Below are 13,182 nucleotides of genomic sequence, written 5' to 3' on the forward strand. Positions count from 1 at the left end.
CACATTCCATCGTTTTCATCATTTTATTGTAGTCATCTTCATATTTGGCATGGTCATTATTTATCGTGACGCATGGTCACACGACGAACTTTTAGGAACGACATAGAGGGCGGTAAACATTTTTATCTGTGTGTAGTAGTGTGACCTGGAAAAAAATCAGTAATGTTGAATACAGGGTAAGGATTGGTATAATTTAAATGCCATTATTTAATAAAGTAGAAAAATTATATCATGTTTACATATAGTATTATTGTAATATTATGGGTAACATTTTAGTGTGTGTGTTATTTGTGTATTATACCAATTACAAGTTTAGTCCAGGCCTCCTGTTCCCATCACCGGTTTTTTACAGACAGAGTCGACCCATCACTGCCCGTGTAAAAAAAACAGTAGGGCCTAGGCTAGGCCTAAATATCATAGCGTTTGGAGATCGTAGTAGTATTGTTGTAGGCCTAATTAGGGTATTGAATCTGGTGAATGTAGACTTAGCCTAGGCTTACTTTTAAATATATACAAAACTCTTTTCTTTACGGCAGCAACACAATTTCCCAAGTTGGGATGAATAAAGTTTCCTTGTATCCTTGTATAATGTTCCGTTCAAACTGATTCTGCAGATTGGTAATTATTCTAGGCCCTAGGCTATTTCTCATTTAATATATAATTGTCTCATTAACTTAGCTATATAGATAGGGGCGACATATAGGCCTACAACCTGTATACATTTTTAAAAAAATGTAAACAAACATCAATGCCATTTCTTGATTTTATTTGAATGTATTTTGGACAAAAATACATACAAATAACATTACTGACATTAGAGAGAAATATATTTAACTACTAGCTTTTAAAATATCATCGTTTTTGCAATTTTGTTATACACATACTAACTACTGTACCCTCATTTATTACAATAAATACAAACATATTTGCAGTTTTAATTTTAACTGGTAGATACTGGTACAAATTTACAAACTAATTGAATATGTCCCACCCAAAGAGTGTGGGGGCTGACGTGTTTGTATATACAAGTTGTATGAGAAGTTTGTTTAATGGTATTATGCAGTCAACTCTCCCAATATACCGGTCTCTGAAAACCAGAAACTCTGTTTCTTGGGGCCGTAAAGGTTCTAAATTCTTTTCAGAATACCAGACTTAACAGAAAACCAGACATATTGGGAAGTCTGGTATTGGAAGAGTTGACTTTATTACTAATTAGTAAATCTGTGTTAAGCCTTTCTTTCAAATTTAAAGAACAACAAAAATGCTATGTGCAATTTCCAATATTTGCTAAATTATGAAATTGTGCAAGGATTAAGATAAGAATGCAGAAGTTTGACAACGATCTGTACATAACAATTTGATACCTTGCACAATTTTACATTTTATTTAATGTAAATAAGTAAATAATAAAGTAAGTAGATAAGTAAATAAATATATAAGTAATAACAATTAAGTAAATTAAATAAATAAGTAAATATATATTAAGGGGCACTGATAGTCATCCATGTTATTATCTACAGTAATCACCCTTTCCAGATCAATAATATGTTAATTGTAAGAATATTAACCTGGATATTTTGATAAATGCTGTCTAGATAATAATTGATGATAATGGCTCAAAGTTCAAACCCAAAATAAGCACATGCTTAAACTGAGGTAGTAGGCGTTTTGCAAATTGAATAAAGGCACACTGTAGGAATAATAGGTCTAACTATGACTGGTCACAAACACGGGCAAGTCTGAAAATTTTTATGTTTAACCTTTTTAGGGCAAGACTAGTTTTATCATGTAGTACTTGCTATCAATTCTAGTGGGTGACAATGATTTGGTGTATAATTTACATAGGATAGGTAGTTGCAAATCAAAAGCTCCCTATTATGAGTCTTTAATTAGTATTGGTCATCGCAAAACGGCAAGCGGCATGCTACAAAGTAGCACTAGCAGCAAAATGATTAATATTCTTCTGTCTTTTACAGAAAGCTAGCTGGTAGGACGCTGTTTATCACTGGTGCTAGTAGAGGCATCGGAAAAGCCATCGCACTAAAGGCAGCTAAAGATGGTGCTAACATTGTTATAGCTGCCAAGACGGCACAAGCTCATCCAAAGCTACCAGGCACAATATACACAGCAGCAGAAGAAAGTGAGTGCATGGGGTTTTATTTTTTATAAATTACTTTGTTACTTAAGCACTATCTACACTATCAAACATGATGATGTCATATCACTACCATATCACACACACAACTAGTTTGATAGTGCAGACAAAGCTTTAATGTTTATTTGCTGGCATGTGAGTGAGCAAAAATAAATATATACTGTAGTATTGTTAGGGTATTTTGAAGGATCGTTGCGGTAAGAAGACCTAAAATTAATAAGGGAGGCTGTCGTAGGCACAGTATGATATAAAGGCTTACAACCAAAAAATAGTTGAGACCAAAACAGTGGCCACATCAAAATCTCTGCCCTGATGAAGATAGCACACTGTAGTAGTCTAAATTGAGAAATTGAGTGCTTGAGTTGCATGCAGGTTCATTTGGAAGATTGAGTTTTATTCAGTAAACGAGTGACACATTCTTTAAGGAAATCTGATAATCTGGTTGCTACTCTTCTGGCAGACCTGTGTCAGGGATCGGTTTCCTCTTCTGTCCAGCCATGTTTGGTGTAGGCCTATTGCGCTCGCACAGTAACATGAACAGTATTCTTCAAATTAAAAAATTAATTAAATTTAAAAAGCAAAGGACCAATTTTGAGAGAATATGATAAATATATATAAAATATAATAAATTAAAAAATTTGTTGTACTTGAATCCAGTAGAAAAACTTTTGAATACCCTTGTTTTAATAAAAACCAAACCTGAATTTTAATAAGGGGCAAAAGGTCCCAGATCTTGTCTTACTCTTGTATTTGAAAATGAGCTCAAGAAATCCTGCTGAATTTAGTAAAATTTACTGATAAACTTTTGAGCAGCAATACATGGTCATGTGAGCCAAGTTGCAAAGTGATTATCGTATGGTAGGTGCTGTAACAATCAACCACTAATGTAACAATCAACTACTATGAAACATCACCCATTAAAGTTACAATTACGTTAGTGAGTGATACAGGTGCTAGGACCTGAAAAAATTTGAAGTTGACTGTGGGACTAAATTAACTGAAGGGATTTGTGCATAGGATTATACTCAAATCAAATATAGTATTATGGTATCTCTGTGTCAAGACAGATAAACAGAAATATAACAAGATAATGTAGGTGATTAAGAAGGTTCCACGTGGCTAATGTCCAGTTATGATTGGTCAAGGTGATTTTTCATCCTCATCCTGCGCTGAAGCGGGTCAATAATTTGATTATTACTGTAGGTCAGGAGGACATTGTTGGTATTTCAATTATCTGTTATTATCTTGTCTGGGAATCTTGGATAATCATCTTTTTATTGACATGGACAGTAATACAAAGATTTAAATTTTTAAGTAAAAAATTGTGCTAAACCATCTCTTTTTTTTTTTAAATTTTAATTTGTCATTATTGTTTTTTTATTACTAATTGTCATTGGGACTAAAACAATGTCTTTTAAATTGAATTTTATAATTCTTTGTTTATTTGTTTTTTTTCACACTACAAAAATACAGTAGTAAAAAAATATTAATTAATTAACTTTCTATTTTAGTAATGTTTTAATAATCTAATTGCTTTTACTTTCTGTTATTTTTAAATGTTATAATGGCTTTTAAATGTCATTAGTTAAGAATTCATTAAATCCAGGTTGTGAGACTTATGGCATCGCAATTAAACCAGATATTTACTTTAATTAAAGCCATTGAACTTTATAATTATTGTTTTTAAGTACCATATGGTAAGAAGAAAAACAAAAACAATTTCAAACTAGAATTTAATTCGTCACTTTGACGAATTATAGGTGATCATTTTTATCATTTTACTGAAATTAATTTTTTTTAAACATGCACGTACGTTAACATACGATGGAAAATGTTGATGTATGCCATCCTATCATATGCTTATAGTGCTGAGTTGTGCCTATATGCCATATACAATATGTACAGTATATACTGTATACCTATATACAGTGTAGCATAGGTGAAATTACGGGACACACATGTTCTAATTTTTTGGCATGATGACGTTATCAAACTAAACTTTAAGATGACAATTTCGAAAGATAATTAATTGAGCAAAAAAATATAAGATTTGGAAAAAAATTTGGCACGTAGAAGCGCTGTGCGCGCTCTTTGAATTGTGTATAACTTTGACGAAAAATATGAAAAAACTACTTTTTCACTTCAACTGGCCATATGTTAACGTCACAACATCCGATAGGCTTAATTTTTATATGAATTAATATCTACATTTCATCAGCTTTCATAATAAATTATAATCATCAAGGTAACCTTCAATTCTGAAGAGCTGTAAGATATTCAAATTTACTGCGAAGGTGAAATTACACGGCCTACGTTATTCAAGTTTTTACGCGTGATGACGTCATTAAAATGAAGATAGTGTCAACTCATGATAAAGATAATTAATTAAGCAAGCACATACTGAAAGTTGTGCGAAATTCGAGCACACATAACCAAGATGCGCTCTGTTGAATGTGATAATCTACAAAAAAAGATAACAAATCCTAATTTTTAAATTCAAGTGGCCATTTGATGACGTCAAAACATTTTGTACGTAAAATGTGTACATGAATTCATATCTACAACTCAATGGCTTCCAGAATAAGTTAAAAAAATCGGGGGTCATCTTGCATTCTGAAGAATTATTTTCATTTTAAAAAAGACCTATTTTTCACCATTTTCAGAACTTTTGTAAAATTAATGTGCGCATTTTGTCATTTTTAACGTGCTCGTATAGCGTTATTTTAAGTCGGAACTGACTCAAATTTGGTGAATGTACTAAGGATGGTGAGTAGAATGAGATTTGTAAAAAAAATTCATGTTTTTTACGCTTTTTAAGTATCGCGTGCGCAAAAACGCATTTTTGCGCAGTAATTTTTTGAAACACGCAAATGGCCTAATTCATGCTCTAAATTGATCAAAACTTAATTTTGAGCGTTTTAGATTTTTAACGCGCGATATCACGCGCATGAACCTACGTGCGCGTGCGTTTTTATTTACTAATATTTTTACCCTTGATCTGAAGTTTACGTGTAGTGAATTTCATTAATATGTGATAATGAATTATGGAGATATGATTGATAATGTGATTTCGCAAAATGGCGTATAAATGTCGTCACGGATGAGTGATCACGCTGGAAAGCTTATTAGGATTAAGTTATATTATTTGAAAGATATTCTGAAATTTTTGTAATCATTGACAATAAACTTTTTGAGATAATTGTTACACAAAATAGTGTACAGAAACAATAAAAAGACTAGAATTTAATTCGTCACTTTGACGAATTATAGGTGATCATTTTTATCATTTTACTGAAATTAATTTTTTTTTAAACATGCACGTACGTTAACATACGATCGGAAAATGTTGATGTATGCCATCCTATTATATGCTTATAGTGCTGAGTTGTGCCTATATGCCATATACAATATGTACAGTATATACTGTATATCTATATACAGTGTAGCATAGGTGAAATTACGGGACACATGTTCTAATTTTTTGGCATGATGACGTTATCAAACTAAACTTTAAGATAACAATTTCGAAAGATAATTAATTGAGCAAAAAAATATAAGATTTGGAAAAAAATTTGGCACGTAGAAGCGCTGTGCGCGCTCTTTGAATTGTGTATAACTTTGACGAAAAATATGAAAAAACTACTTTTTCACTTCAACTGGCCATATGTTAACGTCACAACATCCGATAGGCTTAATTTTTATATGAATTAATATCTACATTTTATCAGCTTTCATAATAAATTATAATCATCAAGGTAACCTTCAATTCTGAAGAGCTGTAAGATATTCAAATTTACTGCGAAGGTGAAATTACACGGCCTACGTTATTTAAGTTTTTACGCGTGATGACGTCATTAAAATGAAGGTAGTGTCAACTCATGATAAAGATAATTAATTAAGCAAGCACATACTGAAAGTTGTGTGAAATTCGAGCACACATAACCAAGATGCGCTCTGTTGAATGTGATAATCTACACAAAAAGATAACAAATCCTAATTTTTAAATTCAAGTGGCCATTTGATGACGTCAAAACATTTTGTACGTAAAATGTGTACATGAATTCATATCTACAACTCAATGGCTTCCAGAATAAGTTAAAAAAATCGGGGGTCATCTTGCATTCTGAAGAATTATTTTCATTTTAAAAAAGACTTATTTTTTACCATTTTCAGAACTTTTGTAAAATAAATGTGCGCATTTTGTCATTTTTAACGTGCTCGTATAGCGTTATTTTAAGTCGGAACTGACTCAAATTTGGTGAATGTACTAAGGATGGTGAGTAGAATGAGATTTGTAAAAAAAATTCATATTTTTTACGCTTTTTAAGTATCGCGCGCGCAAAAACGCATTTTTGCGCAGTAATTTTTTGAAACACGCAAATGGCCTAATTCATGCTCTAAATTGATCAAAACTTAATTTTGAGCGTTTTAAATTTTTAACGCGCGATATCACGCGCATGAACCTACGTGCGCGTGCGTTTTTATTTGCTAATATTTTTACCCTTGATCTGAAGTTTACGTGTAGTGAATTTCAATAATATGTGATAATGAATTATGGAGATATGATTGATAATGTGATTTCGCAAAATGGCGTATAAATGTCGTCACGGATGAGTGATCACGCTGGAAAGCTTATTAGGATTAAGTTGTATTATTTGAAAGATATTCTGAAATTTTTGTAATCATTGACATTAAACTTTTTGAGATAATTGTTACACAAAATAGTGTACAGAAACAATAAAAAGAAAAAAAATAATAAAAAAAAAAAAAATAATAATAAAGATTTTATACAATAACAATAGGTGATCATTTTATTCTAAATGATCACCTAATAAGAGTATATTGTTCTTAGAATATTGTAATTATAATTTTATTTGTAATAATTTAATAATATTCTGTAAATGTGTTTGGATAAGATTGTCAAATTTAAAATATCCAAGTCCCATATCCTGCTTGAATCCATTTTGGGGAGACATTCAATTCTCAGTTCACTATAGTTGTTTCCAGACCCTAAACTCGCAATAATCATTATTTTCTTTCCTTCCTACCGTAAACCATTCAACTTTATATTTTTTATTTTAAATGAAAACAGTATTTAAATATACCATACAAATTGATATATTGTTGCAATTGTATTGTATTAATCTTCATTATTTTTCTTTTAATAATTAATAAAGACAATGACATTTCTATTTTTGGATAGTCACCCCTAGATCTGGTGGTGGTACCAATTGATAAATAAACATGTTTACACAGCTTTATAAATAATAATATTATGGTACATATTTTATTCAATGCAAAGACAAATTACTGAGAACAACAATATTCTGGGTAGCAAGATCTAAGATAATAAATAAGTAAAAAGTTAAAAATGTGAAAAACATTATTCCTTCACAGACTGATATTTTGTTTTGATAATTTACAGTTGAAAAGGCAGGCGGAAAATGTCTTCCGTGCATCGTGGACATCCGAGAGGAGATTCAAATTCAAAATGCAGTAGATGAAACGGTGAAGACGTTCGGTGGAATTGATATCGTAGTGAACAATGCAAGCGCCATTAGCCTTACAGGGACGCAGGAAACATCGATGAAAAAATATGATTTAATGCATAACGTGAATACAAGAGGAACTTACCTAACGTAAGCAGCTGGGTTTCGCAATCATGTTTTATTATTTTTCAATATACATCCATCATTTACAATGAAATATATATTAGATACATTACTTATACACTTTTTAATGATTTCCTTTTGTACATACTGTTGTATGTACAGATGTACAAAAGGAAATCATTAAAAATGTTGCTAACAAATGTTATACTATGGCCAATGTATATATATAACATTTAATAATGTCTCTACAGTAATTGTCCATTTTATTTTTTGCTTTTCTTTATGTTACATTTCACTTTACTTATATTATTTTTACTTGTGTACGTCTGATTTTGTTTATGTGATCCACCAGTGATATCAGTACTACAATACTGAAGGTGTCTTCACAATAAAGACAGAAATAAATAAATAATACTGTTGCCATTCACATGGTGATTGCTAACGTAATAATAATTTAGTCTGTCTAAAATAGATATTATCTAACAGGTACCATAATTTAATTTTAGCTGTCAAAAAAAAAGAAAGGAGGTGGGGTGAGCTCCTAGATCCTGATTCTATCAAAGTGTAAAACCATAACTTTGTTTAAAAATGAAATTGAAGGGGTTGAGAAGAAAGTGGAGAAAAGGCCTGTCATTTTACTCTTACAGGTTAACGTTATACATACCTTTATTTTTTTCTAGGTCAAAACTTTGTTTACCATATTTAAAAAACAGCAAGAATCCTCACATTCTGAATATTAGCCCACCTTTGAATATGAATCGGAAATGGTTCAAGAATCATGTTGGTAAGATAATTTAAATAGATAAATAACTATGTAACAATAATGATGTAAATTCCATTACCATATCCCCCTTTATCTCTTTGTCTGTACAACTATAACTATAACCAAACTCTTTACATTATTTAAAGATTAAACCATTAAATTGTGTCTGTTGGGAAAAGGTACAGTATTGCAGATAAGTTATGATATTGATAGATCAATAACCCTACGTTCATTTACGATGATGACGTAAATGGTAAACATATGTTTATGTTAATTTTCAGCATACACAATGGCCAAATATGGTATGTCAATGTGCGTATTAGGAATGGCTGATGAGTTGCAAGATGACAACATTGCAGTGAATGCTTTGTGGCCAAGAACAGGTATTGCAAAAATTGGACTCACAAAATGATACATCTTGTGGATTTTTATAACTAGGCGTTATAGTGATAGTGGTGTTTGGCTGAAAGAACTTTAGGCTAGGTTTTAATCATCTTTTTCAGGAAACATGAAATAAAGCGCAGATTTAGGCAGGGGCTAAACGTGTCATGTCTTGACTATTTTTCTGCAACCCAACGGATCGTTTTTATCATTTATGAAATATTTAGCCCCCCCTCCTAATCTATAATGCTTGATCCGCCCCTATATATATAATAATATAAAAATTTATAAGTAACTATTTAGAAAAGAAAATAAAATCTATACAGCAAATATGTCTAATGCAATTGATATTACATTTTAATGGAAAGAGAAAAATGTATCAACATCCCTAAAATAAACAATAACAGTAAAGATGAGAAGAAAAAGACACCCACTCTTGATAGGTATATGCCCTACAATTCGATTAATGTTTCCATGGTAACATTGTATTTTATTCTAGCCATATGGACTGCCGCTATGGACATGCTTGGAGGTGGAACCGGTGAGACACGGAAGCAGTGTCGTAACGTTGATATAATGGCGGATGCCGCTTACACAATCCTGACTAAGGACAGTAAATCATACACTGGCAACTTTGCCATTGATGATGAAGTGTTGCAATCTGTTGGTGTAACAGACATCGATAAATATGCTTGTGAACCAGGTGGGTCATTTGAATATATAGTAGGCGACACCTTCATGACCAAAGTGGCCCTTTAAAGGGTCTTTCACACCTATTCCGGCATGGTTCCGGTCCGGCGCCGGAAAATCCAATTGAACGTCAATGTTTCGTTTTCACACGGCTACGTGCATATCCATTGGCGCATAGCCGCGTGGAGCGTCGTGAAAACAAAACATTTGATTCACCGGACCGGAACCGTGCCGGAACAGGTGTGATAGATACCTCTTCAATAGGGGTTGGTCGTACTGGTAAAACATATATTGCCTCTCAATTGTTTCGTGGGAAAGTGTCCTCTTAATAAGGGTGTCCCAAAAGTATGTTATTACATTATATAAATAAATTATGGAATTTTTATATACATACTTTTGTGTACCTGGAATGCTACGATACACAAACAGTATGTGTCGTGTAGATAGATACATGAGGGAGCTTTCAATTCGTGCACATGCGGAGATATCGGAACACGTGTCCTCGCTCCTCACCTCGAACGCATGTTTGATAGTTTCTAGGTCAAGGCAACGACTGACGACACATCGATTGACCTGACCTAGGTCGGTTGTCGGTCGTCGCAATTTTAAAGGTTCCTACTACCTCATAGCTAACCAAATGATTGGTGCTATTACTTTAGGAAAATTGACATTTGTCATGTATATTTTGGTTCTGTTAACTGTCATGTTGACTTTTGTCGGAATTAACACACACATATATATTGTTACATCTGTTAGATCTTTACATCAATATAACTATAATTTACATTTCAGTCAAAACACAATATAATACTCTATAGTACCAATATGTACAGTATTGATTATCTTTAAATATATCTCTTGTTGATATTGGCATGGATATTATTTTTACAGTCAATAGAACAATCAGTATTCTTCCTACACATGTCTAGCATTAATTCCACCCACATTCTGTAATATACATTTATTGTCACTTAATGTCACTATAAATAAACCGTAGTGAATATTTGCTGGTTTTGATACTCACGGTAAAATATTAAAATGCTACCCTTTTAAAAAATAAGTCCTGTAATATTTATTGTCAAATATGTATATAGCATAGCCGTAGCCACCAGTATGTTGTTTGGTAAGGCCTTTGACCCTAACCGTGTGTGGCCCACATATAGATTGTTCCATTTTCTTGAGACCACCTCACCAATATATTTCTCGTGGCTACAGCACTGTATTGGGTTTTATTTAAGCTCGGTCTAGACTATCAAACTAGTTTGACCAAAAAAAATCATCATCATGTCCATATATGGGCACATCACATTTTTTTGTTTGATAGCGTAAACATGGACCTATAATTAATGTATAATTTATAGGCCCATGGTGTAAACAAGACTTAAGACAAAATAATTTCATTAAAAAGTATAAGCATCTAATTCAAACTAGATTTGGGAACATGAACATTTCAAGTTGATCTTGATAAATTATTATAATTATTAATTGTGTTTTACAGGCCATACTCTGCTTCCAGACTTTTTCCTTGAGGAAGCTGGATCACCTGAGGATATGAAGGACCAGCTGGAGAAGCACGGTTCCCAACCTGCATTTGGTGGCGGTAAAGCATCCAGTCCATCGGCAGCTGAAGCTATGAAGTTAATGGACACATTAAAAAGCATCATGTCTGAGGAACATGTTAAAAAGATGGGAGCTGCAATTCAGTTTGAATTAAAAGGTAATAAAACAAACTCAATAGCAAATTCACTTCCACAAATGCTTTTGTGCATAATTATCTTTCAGTCTTTACATTACGTTTTTCAAATTTAGTTTTGGAGAAGCATGGAGAAATAAGTGGTAGACGGTAGCCAGTTCTCGATACTGTATCTACAATTTGTCCAGTATCTGTATTTGTCCTGTAATACAGTGTCACACATCTATCACATGTTATGCCTGTATCATAAGAGTAACTTAACCTAAACATTATACAGGTGCCACATGTGTTACATATGTGACGCTGTATTACAGAATTTGCCTATAATACTGGACATGTAATGTGATTCTGTATGTAGAAATACAGTACAGAGTAGAAGTACATTATAGTATAGAAGACATTGTGCAGATCTCGTAACTTAATAATCATATAGGAGGTGTCCTTTCTTGTTTGACCATGCCTCTGTATTGTTATATTATGAATGAAAAGTACCAGTAAACATTCAGTATCTGACAAAAGAGGGAGCTGTTGATATTGAGGGGTGGATTAGGAATAAAATAGTTAGTCTTGGGAGCTGAGAATTCGTTTTATTAATCGATTTTATCTTTGCAGATATTGATGAAAGTAATTGGTACCTTGATATGCGTAGTGGCTCTGGCACGGTTGGGAAAGGCGAGGTTGAGGGCGGTGCTGATGTAAAGATGACAATGAAAGTGGATGATTTCGTGAAGATGTTTAAAGGTTCATTAAAACCAACTACAGCTTTCATGATGGGAAAATTAAAGATCAAAGGAGACATGGGCAAAGCTATGAAACTAGAAAAACTAATGGGGGAATTACAGTCTAAATTATAGGTCAAAGGCAAAGCTATGAAAGAAACAGTCATGTGGGAATTACAGTCTAAATTATAGGTCAAAGGCAAAGCTATGAAAGAAACACTCATGTGGGAATTACAGTCTAAATTATAGGTCAAAGGCAAAGCTATGAAATAAACAGTCATGTGGGAATTACAGTCTAAATTATAGGTCAAAGGCAAAGCTATGAAATAAACAGTCATGTGGGAATTACAGTCTAAATTATAGGTCAAAGGCAAAGCTATGAAAGAAACACTCATGTGGGAATTACAGTCTAAATTATAGGTCAAAGGCAAAGCTATGAAATAAACACTCATGTGGGAATTACAGTCTAAATTATAGGTCAAAGGCAAAGCTATGAAAGAAACAGTCATGTGGGAATTACAGTCTAAATTATAGGTCAAAGGCAAAGCTATGAAATAAACAGTCATGTGGGAATTACAGTCTAAATTATAGGTCAAAGGCAAAGCTATGAAATAAACACTCATGTGGGAATTACAGTCTAAATTATAGGTCAAAGGCAAAGCTATGAAAGAAACACTCATGTGGGAATTACAGTCTAAATTATAGAAAGAAACATTGCTATGGGACATTGAGATTTTCTATAGAGGGTGCTATACACAAATTTTGTGCTACCCATTAAAAACAAACACTCTATTAGATCGTATTGCATAAATAAATATCTTTAAAAATTTGTAGTGAGTTTTGTAGCCAGCTGTTTGTTTATCCCGCCAAGTGACTCCATCACTAGTCTTTCATAACTACTGTTTGTTTTATTGTTCATGGAAGTGTATTCAAAACAATGTTTCATTATTTGCTCAAACAATATGGTATCTGCAAATATCATCTGCAAATATCATCTGGTGTTCCAGAAAATGTTGAATTCTGAGAATTTTAGTGGAATACAATTAGCCTAAAAATTACATTCTTTTTGATGACTGGAATCAAATTGGATAAATTAACATTTTGTACAAACACAATACTACTAAAAACAAGAATAAATGATTATGCAAGAAACCAATTGTTTGTATTTA

The 13,182-nt window shown here is 32.5% G+C and overlaps 2 protein-coding genes across 4 annotated transcripts in view; one reads left to right on the forward strand and one right to left on the reverse strand.

Moving 5' to 3' along the window:
- Positions 1-13,182, reverse strand: part of LOC144844236 (DNA repair and recombination protein RAD54-like) — a 172,400-nt gene that overhangs the window by 78,692 nt on the left and 80,526 nt on the right. The window lies entirely within an intron of this gene.
- On the forward strand, positions 50-13,165 carry LOC144844258 (hydroxysteroid dehydrogenase-like protein 2). 3 transcript variants are annotated; one of them, XM_078701085.1, is made up of 9 exons: positions 50-176; positions 1,977-2,140; positions 7,581-7,794; positions 8,448-8,551; positions 8,812-8,913; positions 9,411-9,614; positions 11,100-11,318; positions 11,907-12,148; positions 12,434-13,165. In XM_078701085.1, exons 1-8 carry the CDS (start codon positions 163-165, stop codon positions 12,146-12,148), a joined length of 1,263 nt encoding a protein of 420 aa, XP_078557211.1. In that variant the 5' UTR covers positions 50-162; the 3' UTR covers positions 12,434-13,165. The 3 variants fall into 3 exon arrangements, with proteins under 3 accessions (XP_078557211.1, XP_078557212.1, XP_078557210.1); XM_078701086.1 differs by having other exon boundaries at positions 12,662-13,165; XM_078701084.1 differs by having other exon boundaries at positions 11,907-13,165.

Source organism: Antedon bifida, chromosome 6 (genome assembly GCF_963402885.1).
Source record: "Antedon bifida chromosome 6, ecAntBifi1.1, whole genome shotgun sequence".
Classification (NCBI taxonomy): domain Eukaryota; kingdom Metazoa; phylum Echinodermata; class Crinoidea; order Comatulida; family Antedonidae; genus Antedon; species Antedon bifida.